Source organism: Aspergillus eucalypticola (genome assembly GCF_003184535.1).
Source record: "Aspergillus eucalypticola CBS 122712 chromosome Unknown BO83scaffold_3, whole genome shotgun sequence".
NCBI classification, from domain to species: domain Eukaryota; kingdom Fungi; phylum Ascomycota; class Eurotiomycetes; order Eurotiales; family Aspergillaceae; genus Aspergillus; species Aspergillus eucalypticola.
The window spans coordinates 915485-934920 of NW_020290277.1; the positions used below are offsets into that span (position 1 = coordinate 915485).

At 49.4% G+C, this 19436-nt stretch overlaps 9 protein-coding genes across 9 annotated transcripts; 5 read left to right on the forward strand and 4 right to left on the reverse strand.

Annotated features, from left to right (window-relative positions):
* The first annotated feature begins 110 nt into the window (after nucleotides 1-110).
* Nucleotides 111-912, forward strand: BO83DRAFT_375021 (uncharacterized protein). The gene is made up of 2 exons (XM_025530356.1): nucleotides 111-498; nucleotides 576-912. Exon 1 carries the CDS (start codon nucleotides 253-255, stop codon nucleotides 463-465), a length of 213 nt encoding a protein of 70 aa, XP_025392243.1. The 5' UTR covers nucleotides 111-252; the 3' UTR covers nucleotides 466-498; nucleotides 576-912.
* Nucleotides 913-1689: 777 nt separating this feature from the next.
* BO83DRAFT_423397 (uncharacterized protein) lies at nucleotides 1690-3176 on the reverse strand (the record flags this gene model as incomplete). The annotated part of the gene is made up of 4 exons (XM_025535094.1): nucleotides 1690-1759; nucleotides 1812-2035; nucleotides 2844-2967; nucleotides 3028-3176. 4 exons carry the CDS (start codon nucleotides 3174-3176, stop codon nucleotides 1690-1692), a joined length of 567 nt encoding a protein of 188 aa, XP_025392244.1.
* A 739-nt stretch (nucleotides 3177-3915) lies between these two features.
* On the forward strand, nucleotides 3916-5800 carry BO83DRAFT_385182 (uncharacterized protein; the record flags this gene model as incomplete). The annotated part of the gene is made up of 5 exons (XM_025532608.1): nucleotides 3916-4752; nucleotides 4820-4934; nucleotides 4990-5233; nucleotides 5255-5282; nucleotides 5345-5800. The coding sequence occupies 5 exons, from the start codon at nucleotides 3916-3918 to the stop codon at nucleotides 5798-5800; spliced, it is 1680 nt and encodes a 559-aa protein (XP_025392245.1).
* Nucleotides 5801-6080: 280 nt separating this feature from the next.
* BO83DRAFT_454480 (SDR family NAD(P)-dependent oxidoreductase) lies at nucleotides 6081-6909 on the reverse strand (the record flags this gene model as incomplete). The annotated part of the gene is made up of 2 exons (XM_025536974.1): nucleotides 6301-6909; nucleotides 6081-6252 (listed from the first exon to the last, which is right to left on the reverse strand). The coding sequence occupies exons 1-2, from the start codon at nucleotides 6861-6863 to the stop codon at nucleotides 6081-6083; spliced, it is 735 nt and encodes a 244-aa protein (XP_025392246.1). The 5' UTR covers nucleotides 6864-6909.
* Nucleotides 6910-9508: 2599 nt separating this feature from the next.
* On the forward strand, nucleotides 9509-11746 carry BO83DRAFT_434221 (uncharacterized protein). Its single transcript, XM_025535768.1, has 3 exons — nucleotides 9509-9589; nucleotides 9651-10516; nucleotides 10566-11746. The coding sequence occupies exons 1-3, from the start codon at nucleotides 9517-9519 to the stop codon at nucleotides 11700-11702; spliced, it is 2076 nt and encodes a 691-aa protein (XP_025392247.1). The 5' UTR covers nucleotides 9509-9516; the 3' UTR covers nucleotides 11703-11746.
* A 393-nt stretch (nucleotides 11747-12139) lies between these two features.
* BO83DRAFT_434222 (uncharacterized protein) lies at nucleotides 12140-12993 on the forward strand (the record flags this gene model as incomplete). The annotated part of the gene is made up of 2 exons (XM_025535769.1): nucleotides 12140-12551; nucleotides 12919-12993. Exons 1-2 carry the CDS (start codon nucleotides 12162-12164, stop codon nucleotides 12991-12993), a joined length of 465 nt encoding a protein of 154 aa, XP_025392248.1. The 5' UTR covers nucleotides 12140-12161.
* A 624-nt stretch (nucleotides 12994-13617) lies between these two features.
* BO83DRAFT_434223 (MDR family MFS transporter) lies at nucleotides 13618-15462 on the reverse strand. Its single transcript, XM_025535770.1, has 2 exons — nucleotides 14993-15462; nucleotides 13618-14927 (listed from the first exon to the last, which is right to left on the reverse strand). The coding sequence occupies exons 1-2, from the start codon at nucleotides 15371-15373 to the stop codon at nucleotides 13671-13673; spliced, it is 1638 nt and encodes a 545-aa protein (XP_025392249.1). The 5' UTR covers nucleotides 15374-15462; the 3' UTR covers nucleotides 13618-13670.
* A 622-nt stretch (nucleotides 15463-16084) lies between these two features.
* BO83DRAFT_353530 (uncharacterized protein) lies at nucleotides 16085-17496 on the reverse strand (the record flags this gene model as incomplete). Its single annotated transcript, XM_025529050.1, has 3 exons — nucleotides 17102-17496; nucleotides 16982-17038; nucleotides 16085-16897 (listed from the first exon to the last, which is right to left on the reverse strand). Exons 1-3 carry the CDS (start codon nucleotides 17357-17359, stop codon nucleotides 16085-16087), a joined length of 1128 nt encoding a protein of 375 aa, XP_025392250.1. The 5' UTR covers nucleotides 17360-17496.
* A 736-nt stretch (nucleotides 17497-18232) lies between these two features.
* BO83DRAFT_375024 (zinc-binding alcohol dehydrogenase family protein) lies at nucleotides 18233-19347 on the forward strand. Its single transcript, XM_025530357.1, has one exon. It carries the CDS (start codon nucleotides 18334-18336, stop codon nucleotides 19051-19053), a length of 720 nt encoding a protein of 239 aa, XP_025392251.1. The 5' UTR covers nucleotides 18233-18333; the 3' UTR covers nucleotides 19054-19347.
* The last annotated feature ends 89 nt before the right edge of the window (nucleotides 19348-19436 follow it).

Consider the following 19436-nt stretch of genomic DNA (forward strand, 5'->3'; position numbering starts at 1 on the left):
AACTGATTTTGCGACGATCAAGTCATGTCCTCATCCACCCCACCGTTGAAAACGTTGAGGGATATAATCGTGCCAAAGCCTCAGCTGATATGTAATTTCCACCATATATAGCGGCCTATTGCTTATCTAGCCAAGTGAACGGGTTTCATGACCGCCCTAACCGCAGACTAGGTACGCCCGGTCTCTGTTCTCGGGCGAGATACAAATCAGTCCAGCTCACAACTTTGGTCGTCTTTACGATACATTGCAATCATGTTTTCAGCATACGTATGCTCCTCGGCGTTCTGCTTTCTGGCGCCTACACCAGTCCTTTGCTTAACCGGTCTTTTGATCATCATCCTGATGTCGCTCTTCTTTCAGTTTGTCCTCAGGACTGAAAAGGTCGAAAACATTCCCAGCGATGCGATAATGAGCAGGCGACGTATCCGCTACGGACACGCCAATCACACTAGCTGGACGTCATGAGGGGCTTAGGTGGCTACTCACGTATTCCAAATGGTACTTAATTTGCTTCCCTTAGTAGTATCATTCAGTGTGCTATAGCTGGCAAGTTGAGCTGACTAATTTAATCCTAGGATATTGACGAACCGCACAAGCCTACGACATCGCTCACCTCTGTTTGTTCAGACCATAGGGGCTTTCCTCAATAGTCACGAACTTTTATGCATCACGATTAAAGGCAGCTATTGTATTAGCCCTTGTTTTCTCTGCTACACCATTGTTCAAGCCAAGTCGAATCTCAATCCGAACATATTCGTTCTTAGCGCTTCCTCATATACACTGTCAGAATGTACACCCTCCTTATCAAACACCACAGTATCAGCTCGTACTCCTTTACGCTAAGTGTCTACTACATTTATTTACAAAAGCAAAACTGTATCATTCATAAAATTTCAGTGTGCATTACTTCACCGGAGTCCATTCCAATTCGTTCATTCCGGTTGGAGGCCTTAACCATGACATGACTCAGATCCACGAATCAGCTTGCGGGATGCTACATCTGACAGATAGATCTGCAACACTAGACCACTGGACTGTCAGCCTCTTAGAATCTAATAGTCGCGCCTGTTACACATCTCAATGTAGGGAGCACATTGAGTATAATGCCATCGCTCGCAGTCTGCTGTCAATTCAAGGTTATGTCCGATTGACCCTTCATGCAGCCGCAAGTTTTGTTGGGATTGTGGAACTGTTCTCCGGCTGAACTTCCCTTGTGTGATGGCATTGCATGCCTGTGTGATGAGTGATGCGTGACAGTGCTGCATAATGCATATGTGTCCCACAACGGTCATTCGTCGGGTTGATGTTGATCAGACTGCGCCACAACACCCCCCACCTCCGCGGAACTTGTCATCCCTTGCGTGTTGGAATCTGGGGAGCGTGCGTGGAAATTATATTCGGATGATCTAATCAATCACTATGAAAAGGAGATTCCAGAACATAAACAGTACCTCAGAGTTAGATTTTGCATGCTTCGGTGACTCTGAAAAGAATGTTGTCATACTGCAGATAAACTCTATGTCGATTTCTCTCTAAAGATGTGCTTTAAAGGGTGACGTGCATCCTAATTAAGATGATGATCGATAAGGGTCTGACGCCTGACTTTTGTTCGCGAAATAGCAGGTGAAGAAGATGCAAAATTCTGAGTACTAATGAAATTGAACTACCAATGGGAAAGGTGTTTCTCTCCTATAGTTCAAAATGTATGGTATTATCATCATCCGCCTCGCCCGCTGTGAAATATCGCTCCCCGGTGTAGCTAGCAGTGATTAGTTGGATGCAACACTTATCAGCAAGAATATATGCATTACCTCCAATGAGTGAGCCCCATGACGATGTTTCTGCATCCTTCAATAAAAATATCCGCGACAGCGCGGTGTCTTCCTTTGGCAGTCTGCCGCATATTATGAACCACTTCATAGAAGCCCCTTGCTGATTCCTGAGCTAGCATAAAGGCCACTTTCATTGCCTGGCTGGCTCTCAGACTTTCGTTCAGCATGATTATCGGAACGAGGCTCTCGACCTGTCCAACTTTCTGTTACAAAATTTAGCTGTTTGTGACATCACATATGACAGGTACCCATATACCGCTTCCTTTCTCATTGAAAACATGTCATTTTGTCTGTCGAAACTTAGCAGAAGTCTTGTATGATACGTGACTAAACTCACATGTGGACAAGGTACGAGGTATGTTTTCGGAGTAATCTCATGTTCGTGTCGTCTAGATCTCGCTCCGAGATATCAAAGCCATAGATAAAACCACGCAAATGTCAGCTCCTACTCGACGCGAGATTTATGTAGACATACGGAATAGTAGCAATGACAGGATGAACACCAGCCGTGCGATCCCGTCGACACCAGTACTGCTGTAACGAGGGGATTTTATTATCCGAATAGATCGAATCCACGTAATCAACACTTGACACATAGTCTATCATTGCTACTAACAGAACTTTGCGCGTCACTGATTTAGTGACAGTCAGTATAAGACGAAACGGATTATGGAGGGGATCAAGACGTTCTTTTGGAGCACACCTGGCGGACATGTTCTGATATCTCGTCCCAGCAGTTTAGCGCATTTTGGAGTTCTTCAGAGTATTCAGATAGGTCTGGATACTCTGCCTCATGGCAGAGGACATGCTTGAAATACTCCATACTAGTATGCTTGTACCTCGTGATAGTCTCTGGGTCGTGGGTAAGAGAACCACAGTCAAATACTTCATAGGTGTTTCAGCTCAGTATAGTGCTGGGGGCATAGCAGACGGGAACCCATACAATCATCCCATATGAAGTACTTGAATTATAGTAAGTCCAGTGTCGAAAAGTTTGGAAGGCACACTTACCCAAGTAAACCACTTCGCGACCGTGCAGAGTCTCCCGAAGGAAGACTTTGCGCACATAATCGCCGCAAATGTTGTGCAATCTGCTTCCTGGAGCTTCCGACGAATATCTGGGTTCTCAACAACGCTTTTTTTGGAGTAAGCTTGGAATTTGCTTGTTCTCAGAATCAATGAAGCACCGACGTACCGTTTAATCCACGGATCAGTAGATTCTTCTCGAGCTCTCGCATATTCGGGGTGCAACTGAGGAGTCCAGTCCGGGAATAAGGAGTAAAGATTTGGTAGAACAGCACGTTGTCCTTTGAGTGATTGACAAAGCTCTTGGCGTCGCTCCATGGTGGACTGCTTATCCTATTTGACTGACAATATATTGATTATTATACGAGATAAGTGTAGTACTTATAATTCCGAGTATTATGCTTATCTGCCGATGTTATGTATTCGTGGTATCAAGGGACCGCGCACCCCCCTACATACTGCGAAAGTCGCGGCTTCGGCGGGATTGATGATATTTCGCGCTTTTGAAAGCACTTATTTTGCTATGTGTATTAATTTAACACATGTTCCTTGAACTTAAGCTTTCAGATATGCGCTCTAAGATACCACTTAACAATCTCAGATGAGAGATAAAATCATGACTGTCCACACATTCCACAGCGCGGTTACACAGCGTAGATGCATCTACCCCTTGTTTCCGTGAGCCCGGCGCCCAGCCAATCTAGCTATGCAGAACGCTCGTATCGTAGGCCAGAGTACTTATAAACGTCATCATTCATGATAGCCGCAGTTCATTTTGGAGTCGTGTGACCGTGAGGCTTCATACCTTGCAGATAACATTAGAGAGGTCAGGAGTCCACAACACATAGCTAGGGGTTACTTCAAGCGTGACTGCCGTAGAAGAGCCACAGATCGGCGCAAGATTCAAGATCTGAGGGAAACCATATCATATAGTTTTAAAATACAACATTCCGTGAAAGTTCATTGACAAGAATACCTGTTCTTATCTTATCTCTCCCAATTCAGGTTTGTCCCTTATTGGTAGCATATCAAGCAAAACTTCTGATTGAAGCCCAGTATGAGCTCCTCTATACTAGTTCAATGTGCCAAAGACCTCGTTGCCAAGGTCGCCTCTGATTCAAAGTCAAAATATGGACTGTCCTCTATGGCTCCATCTATCTATGACACTGCATGGCTTGCTATGGTCGAGAAGAAGAAGGATGAGGGGTACGAATGGGTCTTCCCAACCAGCTTCGAGTACCTCCTCCGCGAACAAACAGATGATGGTGGCTGGGATCCCCTCGAAGGTGTTACCAAAAAGCACAGTGAATACCCCGAGAATATCTGGATTCAAGGTTCTGTCGTCCATTCGTTGGCTGCCTTACTCGCATTATGTAGACATGTCCGGCGTTGCTCATCTCATGTCAAAGAACCACTACCTGATGATATTCTGTTCAGACTGTTCCGCGCAAAGTCGTTTCTCGATGCCAAATTGCAGAATTGGCAACCAGACGAAGCCATCCATTTCACGGTTGAACTGATTGTTCCGGTTCTACTCCACCTTCTGAGTGAAGAGGGTGTGGATTTCGAATTTCCTGCCAAGAATGACTTGCTGAGCAAGTATGCCGCAGCCACTAGCATTGACATCAGCTGGCTATATCAGGGCCCCTGCGGTATCCCATTGTTTTCGTTGGAAGGTTTCGCGAGGCAGCTTGATTGGAGCAAGCTGGGAAGTCTCGTTACCTCTGCGGGTATCACAGCCTCTCCGGCCTCTGCAGCTGCGTATTTGATATACTCTCCTACGTGGAGTGATGAGTGTGAGGCGTATCTTCGGCACATTGTGTTGCACGGCCAAGGGAAGGGAAATGGTGGGGTCGGGGGAGTATATCCCCTGGAGGTATGCGAGCCCTGCTGGGTAAGTTGCATTTACCGAGGCGAGTCAAACGAACCACCGGAAGTGCTGTTAACACATGTTGCTATAGGTTTTATCAACGTTGCTAGAAAGCGGCTTCACGGTCGACAATATAGGTACAGAATACGTGGGCGATCTGATTGACTTGATTCGTAGGTCTATGCCCAATGGTGTGGTTGGTGCTAGTGGGTATAACCCAGACAGTATATCCATTGCGGTGATTAACTCGTAATCCTTCAGCGAATACCTTCCTCCCCGACGCGGACGATACAGCACGTGCTTTGATGGTCCTCAATAACAACCGCTATGAAATTAGCCGAGCAAACCTAATCAAGAACTTCGAGGGGGATGACTGCTTCGAGACTTCTGATGACAGAATGCCCCAACGTGTGACGAGCGTGAACGTCAACGGAAACGTTCTAAACTGTCTGCTTTCATCACCCGATCCCAGTGCCTACACCCCACAGATAGAGAAGATTGCCAAGTTTATGTGCTCCAAATGAAGCAAGGAGAAGATGCTTAATGATCATTGGGTAAGTGGGCTGATATGTAGTATCGCTTTTGTATGGCATAGCATTGATCAATTGTTCTTCAGTACTTCTCCGAGTACTATGGGATCATGCATATGGCCCAATCATTGGTCCCGGTCAGGGTCCTTTGGGATCAGGGATGTCTACCGGGTCTCACAGAAGATCTCATTCTAGACCGTATTCCTCAATGTCTGCAAGAGGTACTGAACTGTGTGATATGTGCACAGAACGACGATGGCTCCTGGGGTAACATGCACGGGGCTGAGGAGACAGCATACGCAATTATTGCTCTTGCCCAACTAGCGTCGCATGCTATAATTGCCAGTGACTACAGTAAAGCCGACCTGGCTATTGCTAGGGGAAAGCAATTTCTGTTAGAGACCTGGACCATGGGCCAGAAGCCGGACAGGATCTGGACGGGGAAAGTCATGCATGGCATATCGTATGTGCATGATGCGCATGTGCTTGCTGCTTTGAAAATCAATCGGGCAAATTTGGCTGGAAAGCGAGGGTTCTTCTGAAGAAGTGTGTACAAACCCATCGTGAAAACAAAACCATTCGATATTAGTACTTGAGGAAGTTGCAGTTTGGAAATGTCCCGGTTCATATCGTACAAAATTTATATCGGTTCGAGACACATAAGGCTTCTGCAATTGCTTTCCAAGACTGGCGAGTTCGGTCTAGGCAGGCTTTAGATAAACAGATGAACTTGTGCAGCAGACTCAATCAATCTCACATGCTCATTAAAGCCACAAATATGATACAGTCAATGATTACCGCACCTATTACTGCAGTTCAGTACTAGCCCCCATCCACAGGGTATGTAGACCCCGTCAAAAAGGAGGCTTCCTGGCTGAGAAGAAGGGCGATAACGCTCGCTAGTTCTTCTGGTTTCGCAAGCCTCTGCATCAAGTTCATGGGGATTTGATGGTCTTTGAATGCCTTCTCAGTAAGTGGTGTAGCGACCACCGCACTGGGGAAGTCAGTGAGACACCACAATTGGCAAAAGAGGACAACTTACGGTGCCACGCAATTCACCCTGATATTCTTCGGCGCCAAATGCTGAGCAATTCTCCGCGTCAATCCCACAACTCCATGTTTACTGACTGTGTATGCCAGCCCTACCCCTGCAACAGCTATTAACCCTACGATACTCGAGACATTCACATTAGATGCGCCCTCAGAAGATGCGTTCCTGGCCTGCGCCCGGCCACAATGCAGTACCCCCGTCAAATTAGTCCCAATCCTATGGTCCCACTCTGCAGCATCGAGAGGATCGCCCGATAATTGCTTTTCAGTGACTCCTGCAACGTCAGCTGCTCCGTATAAAGGGCCCAGCTTGTCTTTGCTCCTTTTGATCCACGAGTCGATCTGTGCGGAATCGCGGACATCCAACGCTATTGTGAGAATGTGTGACTTAGGGCTGTTCTCTGATTCTATAAGTGCCCTTGCTTTTCCAAGTCCTTCGGCGTTGATGTCTGCTAGTGATAGGGCTGCACCACGTTGGGCGAGTAATCGAGCGGCGGCTAGGCCGTTCCCAGAGGCTGCGCCCGTTACGACGACAAGTTTGCCGGCAAAAGACATGATAATCGATCATAATATATGCTGAAGGGGTGAGGGTATAAGTTGTAATGGATGTCAAAAACCTAACGGCATTATATCTGTGCGGAGCGAGCAATTTATGCGAGGATTCGACTCACCTTACCCCTTGAATGCAATCTCACATGCGTTCTGTTGCGAAATAAGCATGATATGCGTCTGTAGGTGACGTGATCGGGAAATTCGACATGTGCTGTGATGTCATTTTTGCACTACAGCATGTCAGGCTAGGACTGATTCCCTTCTCACCGTAAATGCCCTTGGTATATGGGATATGGTCCCTTTTACGATCATGATAGCCTCCCAGGGCGCCTTTATGATTTATGACGGGTATCTTTCCATGGGGCATTGAGATCTTATACATTATTGGAGGAATATTAGAAAGGCTACACAACGGTTTGATGCAGCTAACTTATGGGACCTTGAATGAAACCGAAACACCACTCCCGGAGCTAGCGATTCATGAGTAACATTGGCCCAAGTCACCGAAAGAGTTCTATTACTAGCTGCTATGAGTAATAAGAATGTCTTTGGAGCTCGCTCAAGGGATATCTGGGTGACACAACAGGAATGCATCACATCCGCATTATGTACGGTCCATATCACCAACCGGTAAAAGACTATCTGGTGATACATATGAACATCAAATCTAGCCCTGGCGCCTTTTCTTGTGAGAATCAACTTAATAATCCTCAATTCCTACTAAAGGTTCTATCAATTTTGTTCAACTCCTCTCGGCTGGGCGCCTGCTCACCTTTTGTGGTGGTCCTCTTCAGCCTCATTCCGAGCAGCCCCTCATCATGACCGGGCCCTCCACAGCATACCAACTCGCCAAGTGCGCCGTACGTTTAACGCATTGATATTGCGGAGAGTAATAGAATCAACAAAAAGTAGAAACAAAACATACAACAAAAGGGATTCGCTGGTGGTCACCTACGGCGGTTAATTAGTCGTGAAAATCGTTTTTGCCCGATGGCCGCTATTAGCCGCCGTAGTCACCCACGCAACTACTAACCTCCCGGCGTGTGGCTTACATGTGGTCAATAGTCGGGTGGGTGCACCTAAAGGGTGTGAGCTGGTGCGCAATCTTGGCGCTCGTGCGACTAGCGCCAGTGTACTATAGACAGGTGCGATTCTGTATGAACACTCACACCCTCGACTCATTTCTTAAATTACGGCACCGGCACGCAAGCTTCAGCCAAGGAAAGCAGACACAGACCTCCGGAGACTGCAGCAGATTAAGCCAGCGGGTTTCATCGATCGACTTAGCAGGAGACTGAAAATGACCATCCGCAGAATAGCTATTAATATTCTTTGACAGGAATCTAGAAACGCATCGTGCAGTCGACTGTAGGTCCCATTCTTTTTTAAAGACAGAATAGGACACACTCCAGTATATCTTTATTTCATCCGTGTTAACCCTCTTGCTTGCTTTAAAGCTCCCAACTTATAAGATATCATTATGTAACCTATACAGGCCCAGATGGGTTATTCGAAAGATATCAGTATCCCCGTAGCTCGAAAGTTGTGGAAGTGGCCTGTTGGACAGGAGAGAGGCTTGAGATTCCCATCAAGCCATTCTGTATGTCAAGCTCGCCAATGGAATACTAGATGATAGACTATTCCATCGCCTATAGCTGTAGTCGGAGCTCCAACCTATAACATTCAATGACCTGTTCGTATAATTAGCCTTGTCCATGCATGTACATATCCAGGCAGAGGAAGTGTTAACAAACAAGCCGCAGCGAGGCCGAAGGGATATCGCCCAGTAGTGTCACATTGAACCGTTGGTCGTGGCTGGCGCCTTCAATATCAAGATCATTACAAAGCCCCGCCTACAGCAAGGTGACCATGGCTGGTATGGGTGCGTCAACGTGCTCAAGGTATCAGGAACGGAAATTCCATGATGAGTTTAATTTTCATTTTGATAACCGCATTAACTCATTTGGAATCTAGTTCGTTAAAGCCCGACATATATGAGTATTTGCGTGCGCAACCTGTAAACTCCCAAGCACTACAAGTGCAAGAACACTGCACAATTCAAGGACATGACAAAAATGGAGAATAAAAATCCACACGAGCATCCCATTGTCTGGGTTATGTTGGAATTGTGCCGTTGCTGGAGAGGGATTCGGCTCATGCTGACAGGCACCACATTCCTGACATATTTCCTTGGAAGGAACTTCAGCTCCAAACACCGCCACCCAGCTCCTCAGCAGATCGTCGTGATAATAAACGATGCGACTGCCAATAATCCACCCGGTCCAATCAAACCGAATCTTAAAATAGCAATGCTCATCGATAAATACCCGACGCATTGAACAAATCCAATTGAGATCAATTGACTGATTACGAGGTCGTGGCGATAACCACGAATGGGCGTCTTGTCCGCATATTCATATCCTTCTATTTTACCGCTGTAGAAGTATGTATTGGATAAGGCCCATGTTGGCTGAGACACCGATGGCCGGAGAAGTGGTGGGCCGCTAAGAAGCCCCGTCATCCGACACTTCGGCCAATTCGGCCGGATTCGGCCGAATTGAACCGCGTAAGCGCAGCCGCCCTACCTCTTTCAAATCGTCTCCAAGATTGCATGTTCTGACACAAGAGTTACCATCTCATAGCAGCCATTCTGAACATGTTGGGGAATTCAACATCCACAGAGCATCGACGCAAAAGAGTGCGTAAAGGGACAAAGAGCTGTTGGGCGTGTAAGAAAACCCCTGTTCTCCATCCTGCCCCACAAATAAGATCGGATCTGACACCGAGTAGGCAAGCGGCGAAAGATCAAGTGTATTCCACAACCGGAATCCCCCATTTGTGCTGGTTGTCGTGAGCGGAATACCCCCTGTATCAGTCAAGCGTTTGAGGACGATGATTCGTTAGACAATGTTCAAGACTCCCCATTAGCTCGTCGTATGGCCAGGGTGGAATCATTGCTAGAGAGGCTGATGGAGACGATTACTCACGGCCAAACCAGTGGTGGCTTGACTCCTGCAGCTCTTTCTGCAACAGCAATCCCGCCGCAGTCCATCTTGGCATCTCCGCTGGCTGGGGGCCAGAGACAGGATGAAGCCAGTCCCCTCAGTGAGAAATTAGGAGTTCTTCGACATAAGCTGGCTAGGATGCTACCCTGTCAGGCCGATGTGGATTCTTTGTTCCAGTCGAGCCACGGATGGTGGCTGATCCAGCAACATATTATGACCCATCTAGCTAAGTCGACTCACAGCATGTTTGACGTCAATGTGGTTGCCCAGGGGCATCCGATCACAATAACCAGACTACTTCTCTGTATTGCAATCTGCATTCAGCAGCTCCCACCAGATGCCGATGTGCGATACCCTCGAGCTCCGGTGGCAATGCGGAAAATGAGGCGGAATATTACGGAGTTTCTAGTTCAGAATGTCACTTCGGACGACGAACTCATTACAAGTGTTGATGGAATCGAATGTCTGGCTCTCCTGGGAATATATGAGGTCAATGCTGGAAATCTTCGGAGGTCTTGGGTCTCCTATCGAAAGGCGGTCACGTTATCCCACCTTTTAGGCTTACACAGAGTTACCGTCCGAGCGTCCTCAGAAGAGCATGACTCAATGAACACCAGGAGAGGCCATCTGTGGTATCAGGTAGCAAGAGGGGTAAGCCTCCAGCAACCTTCCATGCTTCCTCGATGCTTATATTTACTAGGAGCGTTATCTGTCTACTCTTCTCGGCGTACCTTCAGCTACAGGATCAGCCGTTCTCCCTCTTGATGACAGCGCGCTGTGGCTGTCACCAGAGGATGTTTATCACAAGCATCTATACCACATAGCTGGTCTTATTCTTGCTCGCAACCAAGAGGATGCCACCCACTCCTTTTCCACCACTCAACGAGTGTGCGAAATGCTCGAGGTAATGGCAAACCGGATGCCGGCAACGTGGTGGGAAGTCCCTACCCAAATCTCAAGCCAACGGACGGCAAAGGCATCACAAGAGTTTGAGCGATTGATGTGCCACATCTGGCACTTTGAGCTGGAGCATCTTCTCCACTTACCATTCATGCTACGTGCAACAACCGATCGACGATATGAATATTGTCGTGTTTCTTGTCTCAACGCCTGTAGGAACCTGATCAAGAGATGGCTTGCTATACGCGAGAGTCGGGACGCTTTCTACTTCTCCAATCTGTTGGAATTCGAGGCGTTTACCGCGGCGACAAGTCTCTTACTCGGGCTTCTCGGGCCACGCAATAGTATTGCCTCTAACCATGTGCAGGAACGCCAGGAAGACTCTCAGCTTGTGGAGACCGTTGTTCGGAGATTTGAGACACAGCAGCAACAGGGCTGTGGCATGCAGATAGGAGATCAGAGTATCTCGGTGATTCATACCCTGCAACGCTTTCTTCACGACGAGAGTTTGTCATGCAGCTTGCGCCTTCAGATTCCCTTCTTTGGCACCATCAAGGTCACACGCTCCGGTGCCTTGCAGCCGCTGGAAGGCGAGCGGATACTCGGGGCAAGTACGGTGCGAGATGATCATACCACTCGCTCTGCACAGCTTTCTGGGTTCTTTTCTTCAAGGACAGTCGATCACACGCCTAATCAAGCTTCCGGTCCGGCCAGACACTCACCGCAAGGACCGGTTGAACACCAATGTGCCCCATCCCCCATGGCTGTGCCCCCAAATGGTACAATTCTGCAGTTTTTTAGTGATCACCTTCAGCTTCCTGAAGAGTCCAGTACGCAAGATATTGTGGGATTGAGTGATTGGCCATACGATGAAAGCGACACAATCTTCTTTGATAGCTTGGTGAATACTGATCTTGTGGGCAATTGGACGATCTGAATGCCCGCACGCGCAACCCGTGCTAGGAGGAATCATGAACTGGGCCTTTTGGTAGATATTGGTACCAGGTAGAATAAGTAATAAAAACACGGTCTTATCTCTATGTAGTGAACTCACACTCTTACTCCCCTATGTAAACGAACGATGGTCTCTCACCATGACGCTACGCCGCGCTGATTCCATTCGTATGCATTGACTACCCACCGTGAAAGAACTGTCGGGAAAGAGTAAGAGATGTCTGCCTGGCTCCCTCTGTGATTGGTCATCTACGTCAAAATCCTATAAAAGATAATCCGTCTGAAATCGGCCGTATTCGACCGAACCAGCGGAGGGACGGCGGAAGACGCCCCGCCGCCTCACCTATAAGAAGATGAACTTGGACGATGACGGTTTTCATATCCACTCAACCCCTCTCAAAGTCATAATCAATCTTACCATCCGAGAGTTCCTTTCGAGATCATGGCCCGCAAGCAAGACACAGCCGTTATCACGGCCGCGGCCGAACGTCATATCCTCTCCTATTGCGCCGACCTCACCTCTCCTGTGTACCAAACCTCCACTCAACGTGCCGCGAAACTGGCCACCTATTATCTTCCATCAATCTCTATCTTAACCGATGGAACCATGACTCGACTCTCCGACCCCTCACAGTACGCAGAATTGATCGCGGGTCCATTGGACAAGGTGGGCAGTCTTCCTCGGGTTGGCGGCCACCGCATCGATGCGATCAGCGAGAACAGTGCAATCATATGGCTTTTCCTGGAGGTCAATGGAATGGAAATATCAAATGTGTATTTCTTTCGAAACATGGGGAATGGCGTGGAAGGTTTCGAGGGGGGATTTTTGACGGTGAGATGTGGTTGTTGAAGCAGCTGGGCAAGCAGTGAATAAAGAGTCTAGGGCATAGAATAAACCATTGTACCGGTGTATTCAGGAGAATTTTGTTACGTTATATCGTCATTCCAGAGGCACTTACGCAACGCCTTACTTTTTCATTTTTCTGGTTGAATCAATATCCTATAGTCTTCAGGGTAGGGTTGACCAGAGAGTCGCCTCCGTGTCTGAAGCATATCTACTAGTCAATGCCAGCAGAAAAATCCGCCAGGGAGTGCATTTGATGGTCCTCGCGTAGATGGCGAAGCAGATAACGCCAGGCATAGAACGCCCGGCGACAAAGCTGACAGTATGGCTGCTCACTCTATTGATGAATCGTCAGATGATTCAAGACTCGCGAGTCGTCAAAGAGGCTGTCGGCGCAGAGAAGGCAGAAATACTTACCATCCTCGGCTGACTGGTTTGTACTCACAGGGTTTCGGGGACTATGAGAGTTCCAGGCCGCGGACCGGGAATCATCCCGCTGACGATCGAGACTGCTGCTGTTCTAATAAGGAAAGGTGCCAGCTGCAGGCCGTTCCCGGTCAGAATGCGACTTACCTATAAAGCAGTGACTGAGAAAGGGCTTATATCCCACTCAGCCGTGTTCAATAGATGGCTTAAGTATCGCTGAGCGGACGGGAAGCCCTGTTTTCCACACCCTATGGTCGTATGTACTAGCCCAAGACGATATCTAAATGAAAAATGACACATGGAAAGACCGCAAGTAATGAGCAAAGCAGAGGATGGCCGAGTTTCATTGGTCTTGTTGGGTATGGAGAGACCCTCCATGTCATTGAAGAATAGGAAGCAATAGATGGATATGGAAGATAAGCAGGGTGCGCCACAGGGCAAGCAAATAATTCATTGCAGTCTCGTATCGCTTTGGGGTATCTGACTTGTGCTCCAGGTGTCCGATTCTGAAGCGATGTGGTTCCATCCTGGACAAGGGGGCCATGCTTCATTTCATCGTCCGTATTTAGAAGGATTTTGCCTTTCGGGATAGAGGATTATATATATAGTATTATTTCGCATGTCATCTATCAGTGTGGCTCTAATACATTATGGCCATCATAGGATGTAGCTACGACGTAACTACTTATTCGGCCCCTCCTCCACGACGCCTAAATCATTCTTCTCTTCCATCTGGTCTTTCTCCTTCAATCCAAATTCCGACTCCAGCGTCGTGCGCAACTCGACCTCCTTCTCCAACCAAGCAATAATGAAGCCCAACCCGGCAAACACAACCGAGATCTGCCACACGCGCTGCATCGCCCCGGTATATGCCTCGATAATCGCCGGCTGCACATCCTTAGGGAACGTAGACACAAAGTCCCCGGATGCCTGCTCGTACGCCCCACTAGAGTTCAGTATAGCCGCAATACGTGAATCCTTATCCAGTCCGGCAGCCGCTACACGCGAGGCGAACTGATTATTGAAGATCGCAGCGGGGATAGCGACTCCCCACACGGACCCCAAAGAGCGCAGAAAGGCCCAGGTGGCAGTGGAGGCGGCGACATCTGTCTCAGCTAGCTCAGCCTGAGCGGCAGGGAGAGTGGAAGTGATAACGAAGCCGGATCCGATGCCTGCAAGGAGTTGGAAGCCGGTCCAAGCACCGGTGCTGGAGTTTTTGTCGAGGAGGCTAAACAGGCCCATGCCAAGGGCCATAAAAGCGAAGCCGGCGATTTGGATGGGCTTGTAGCGTCCGGTCTTCGTGAGGACTACGCCTGCGACAATGGCCGCAGGCACTGTGACGATGACGGTGGGGAGGAGTTGCACGCCGGAGCGGATGGGAGAGCTGCTCTTTACGCCTTGGAAGTAGACAGGCAGGAAGTAGATTGTCCAGTAAAGGAGCATGCCGTGGAGGAAGGTGAGAGTGAAGGCCGCCAGGGAGGTCCTATTGGCGAACAGGCGGAGTGGCATAGTGGGTTCGGGGCATAGCTTAGGGGTTGCTTGGATAGCCGGGAAAGCGACCAGAAGGCCGAGCAGGCCGAGGACTAATGGTACAACTACATGCCAGCTTGACCAGGAGTAGGTGGTACCACCAAAGCTGAGTGCGATCAGGATGGCCACGACCGAAGCGATGAGCAGCCCGTTGCCAAGCCAGTCAATGCGCTTCAGCTTCTGGACCAGTGTAGTGTTCTTCTGATACTTCACCTGAAGGAAGAGAAGCATGAGGCCTATGGCCGCCCCTGCGATTGGCAAACTGATATAGAAAGACCAGCGCCAAGTGACATTCTCGGTGAAAGCGCCTCCGATAAACGGGCCAAGAGACGAGCCCACCGCGAAGACGACAAAGATGAGCGCCATGATCTGCCCCCGCTCGCGCAGCGGTACGAGGTCACAGACAACCTGCAGCGAATCAGAACAGGAGCAAGAAAAGCAAATAAGGGGAAGTCAAGCTTCAGGAATCGTACAATATCCACCAGCATGTTGACTCCTCCCAGGCCCACTCCCTGCACAGTGCGTCCGGCAATGAGCATGCCGGAGGATGAAGCGCCCCCGCTGATTCCACTCCCAAGGGCAAAAAAGGCGACGGCGGAAATCAGCGGCCATCGTCGGCCCCAGACATCGGCGAGTTGGCCATAGAGAGGCTGGAAGGCCGTGCTGGAGAGGAAGAAAGCATTGACAAACCAGATATACGACTCTCCGGCGTTCAGGTCCCGAGAAATGGTAGGAAGGGCCGTCGAGGTGACAGTGGACTCAACGGCCGTCAGCAGTGAGGTAACGGCGCAGCCCGCAATAATCAGCCAGAAACGCCAGCCCCTCGAGGAGGAAGATGAGGGTTGTGCTTCCATGGCTGCGGGAGGATGAGGGAAGGATTGGGAGGCGCAGGCAAACTGTGAACCTTTAAAGCGCGCAGGAAGAAGAAGGCTGAGCCAGGATGAGTAGAGATGGGAGTTGAGGTTTCAGCTGAAGGGTTGAACGGGAAAGGGGCTCTGGGCTCCGTTTACTCGGTCCAGATCCTGCCTCGATGCGACGTGTGTATTATACCGTCTGGTATGCACTGGTACCATACAGGTTTTATCAGAAGGATCAAGTCTACCAGTCGATATTAATGTGTTGGTCTGGAAAATGGTGCCAGCGACACTCGCAGGACGCTAACCCTACAGACCCTGGCTGATAGGTGGGGATGCGCAGGGGATGCGCAGGATGACAACTGCCCAACGGGCCAATGGTCCGTCACTCGGGCTATTTACTAGCGTGGAATATGCAGTGAACAAAGAGAATCCCTGGACAATTACCAAAAAAGTCATCATAGATCACATTCCTTCGCTTTGGTGAACTGTTGGAACATCTCACCTTCCTACTTCGGACTTCAGTACCATCGGCATTGCTCTTCCGGTCTAGTAGTTAGTAGTAGTTGGTAGTGTTATGATAGACCAATGGGAGTGCACTGAGAAAGATCGAAAGATCAGAGACAGGCTATTGATAAGGCTAGTTTATTTACATTTAGTACACGGAGTTCATGAAAATGGAGAGCTCTGACAAGCGAAATTGCACGATAATCATGGCTGATTCTTATTCCTCCTGCCCTCCTCAAGCTCCAGCGATGGATCAGCAGAGTTCGTCCATGGGCCCGATTCCCCCTCATCCCAAGAACTGTTAGTCAGCTCAGTCACACTATCGAGGCGCTGCGCATGTCTTCGCCCTTTGCCTTGGGCAACCCGACCGTTCGTCGACATCATATACCCATGTGGTTTGAACGGACGGCGGGATTTAGATACCGTGGTTGATTTCTGGACCACGCGCAGCAACGGCGCTGATGCAGGGATACACGCTGTCACCACACCCCAGCAGAGCTGCACACTATTCCACATATAACTGTCCGTGTCATCCCAAGACAAATCTCCCCCATTCTCTAGCTTCCATGAATAATAGAAACGCACCGCCGAGATGGCTGTCACGAACGCACCCAACGAAAACGTGAAGATCACCGCAGCCTTCTTGCGGCACGGCATCTGGAGATTCCAAAGAACAAATACCGGGACCAAGAGCATAACTACTTCGGAAAACAGATCGAGAAGTAGGGGAACGCCCAAATGCAAGCGCTGGGGCTCGCAGTGTCCGTGCAAGGGCTCCGGGGGTTCAAAGCCGAATATCGGATATACGCGTAACCAGAACATTTGTGGTGGTACGCAGGCGCAAATAAACGCGACGGTAGATCCGACACCTAGCCCCGTGCAGAAGACAAAGAGGGCCCAGATGGTGTAGCGTAGGGATCTTATGATGGAGGTGAAGGCGCGCTGGTAGAAGAAGAGGATGGAAAGCTTGTTGAACATGAGGGCTGTGGCTTGCAACACGGTAACCACATAGCCCATCTATGTTTGAAGAGAACATTTAGTTACATGACTAGACATCCCACCTAGGACCACGTAGAGGGAGAGTATGTTTTCAAAGCTCACCTCGAAAATGAACGCCGTTCTCTCGGGGGGATGGGGATCCTCCTTCATAACCCAGTACTGCATGAACTCGTCAGCCCTACTCTGCTATGTTAGGCCATTTGGTTCTCAGGTATTGCTAACCTCATGACGACCTAGTCCATTCTTCACAGCAGCAATGGTGCAACTGGACACTGCCAGGGCTAGTATGGATGCAAACATGATAAGGATACTATCTGGTGTGAAGAGGCGGTGGATGGTGGCCTGGGCCACGAGGCGGACCACAGTAGCCAGCACACAGAAGAACATGCTAATGATGCATGCTGCCAGAACCTCGGGTCCTCGATTCTCACGAGAATGATTGCTCAGAAGCGCATCCATGGCGCTGGTATTGTTCGCCATACTGGTGGAAAGCAAGGGTCCTGTACAAAGTACACACCAAAGAATCCTTTGGAGAAAGAAACGTGGTTGTGAGAAACTTTGGGAAATAAAACGGCCTCTTTCGAGGTCCTTGATAGATTGCCTATCAGCTTTCTTTCCTTCCCCTTATCCCGCTTGAATAAGACTGCGTCTTACATGCATGCTACTACATGGGGGCCACCGGCTCGCAACAGGTATGTACCTCTAAGAGAGAAGCAGGCGGCAGAGCCGTGTTGCATGTGGCTGGCCTTCTGCCCCAAGAGCCGGCAGGTTTTGTCCATAACATGCAATATATCCGTGGGGGCTGAATGCGCCGCTTGAGGAATGTGAGGGGTTGCCAGCGACTTCATTGCTTGATGACGTCGGGGAAGGCCCGGAGGGCCTCAGTGCTAGATATTTGCAATTTGCAAAGTAATGTTCCATTCTCCGCTAATGGAAGACGGCCAGATGCATTTGACAGTCCTCTAGGGGACTTGGGAGGCGTGACAAGGACCCGTCAGGATTGCAGGAATACGCAGTAGAGTTGCAGTGTATATAATCCAGCCAAGTTCCGACACTATTGCTGCATCATGAGGTGCCAAAAGTTCACCATAATGCCCGCCATACCTACGACCCAAAGTGCATTGGTGGTGCAGGGGCCCAACTCCCTCCGATGTGTGACCGACACCCCTGTGCCGTCCCTCGCAGGGGACCAGATCCTGGTGCAGACTAGGGCCGTTGCACTCAACCCGTCTGATTGGAAGATGCTCGATGCAGCTGCGGCCACCCCGGGCGCAATTAGCGGCAGCGACTTTGCTGGAGTCATCGTTGCATGCGGAGAAGAAGTGCAGAACATGTCAATCGGCGAACGTGTCTGCGGCTTTGTCTTTGGGGCCAGTCCTACTAGCCCCAATAATGGTGCCTTTGCAAATTATATCGTCGCTCACCCGAGTCTCTGCTTTCGAGTGCCTCCGACTATGACCTTTGAAGAGGCTGCCTCTGTGGGTATGGGTCTGATGACTGTAGGACTACTCTTTCGTTCGCTTGGCTTGCAGACACAGATAAGCCCCAGCCCTGATTCAACGAACACAAACAAGCCATTTGTCCTCGTATACGGAGGCTCAACAGCGACCGGCACGCTGGCCATTCAGATGCTTCGACTCCATGGCTACCAGCCGATCACGACGTGCTCACCGCGGCATTTCCCGCTCGTAAAGCAGCGGGGGGCCACGGCAGCCTTTGACTACGTCTCACGCACTTGCAAGGAAGACATCCGTGCTTACACGAAGGGTACACTGGCGTTTGCTATGGACTGTATTGCCGACTCTCATGCCACAACAGTGTGCTACGGCGCTATTGGTGGGGATGGGGGCCGATATTGCGCATTAGACCGATATCCCCCTCGCCTGGAGGGTCGCCGGCAGAACATCCAACCGGAGTGGATTCACAGCGCCACTATTTTTGGGGAGGATGTCCAGCTAGCAGGGTCTTATCATCGCACTGCACGGCCCGAAGATCGCGAATTTGCTATTGAGTGGGCACGTCATTGCACCCACATTTTGGCACGGGAGGAATTACAGACCCATCCACTGCAAGTGCAGAAAGGGGGTTTGCCGCGAATTGTTGGCGATTTGCCTTTGCTCCGGAGTAAGCAAATTTCGGGCCGCAAATTGGTCTATCCTGTGGGAAGCGCATAGGCGATACGGCCGTAAATACTCCGTCGAAACACACCAGGGCAGGAGGGGAAGTTCGACCGAAGAATACGAGTGGTCAGCAATGTCCAGTAGTATTTATTGAGCACGTTTCTGTCTTGGCTGGCAAAGAAGGCGTAAAAGAGGATTTGTGGTTTGCTGTTGGACAACACGCGTGACTGAATAGGGCGGTGTTTGATTTGTGTCTTAATTTGTTCCCTTAACATTATCACTTATGGTAACTGTTTACTTGGTTTATGACTGGTTAGTTAGATTTTCACAAGGATTCCGCAGAGCGAGATAGCAAATCATGCCTCGGGCTAAGTGCTAGTGCTTACCTCTTTGGCGGCATCATCGAGCTAGGGCTGCAAGTTCTGGTGGCTTCGTAA

Excerpts from the sequence above, each read along its gene's own strand:
- BO83DRAFT_375024 (XM_025530357.1), top strand. The coding sequence starts at position 18,334 with ATGACCTTTGAAGAGGCTGCCTCTGTGGGTATGGGTCTGATGACTGTA.
- BO83DRAFT_375021 (XM_025530356.1), top strand. The coding sequence starts at position 253 with ATGTTTTCAGCATACGTATGCTCCTCGGCGTTCTGCTTTCTGGCGCCT.
- BO83DRAFT_434223 (XM_025535770.1), bottom strand. The coding sequence starts at position 15,373 with ATGGAAGCACAACCCTCATCTTCCTCCTCGAGGGGCTGGCGTTTCTGG. Across the intron at positions 14,928-14,992 it reads TCAACATGCTGGTGGATATT|GTTGTCTGTGACCTCGTACC; the intron begins GTACGATTCCTG and ends GATTCGCTGCAG.
- BO83DRAFT_434221 (XM_025535768.1), top strand. The coding sequence starts at position 9,517 with ATGTTGGGGAATTCAACATCCACAGAGCATCGACGCAAAAGAGTGCGT. Across the intron at positions 9,590-9,650 it reads GACAAAGAGCTGTTGGGCGT|GCAAGCGGCGAAAGATCAAG; the intron begins GTAAGAAAACCC and ends GACACCGAGTAG. Across the intron at positions 10,517-10,565 it reads GGTATCAGGTAGCAAGAGGG|GAGCGTTATCTGTCTACTCT; the intron begins GTAAGCCTCCAG and ends TATATTTACTAG.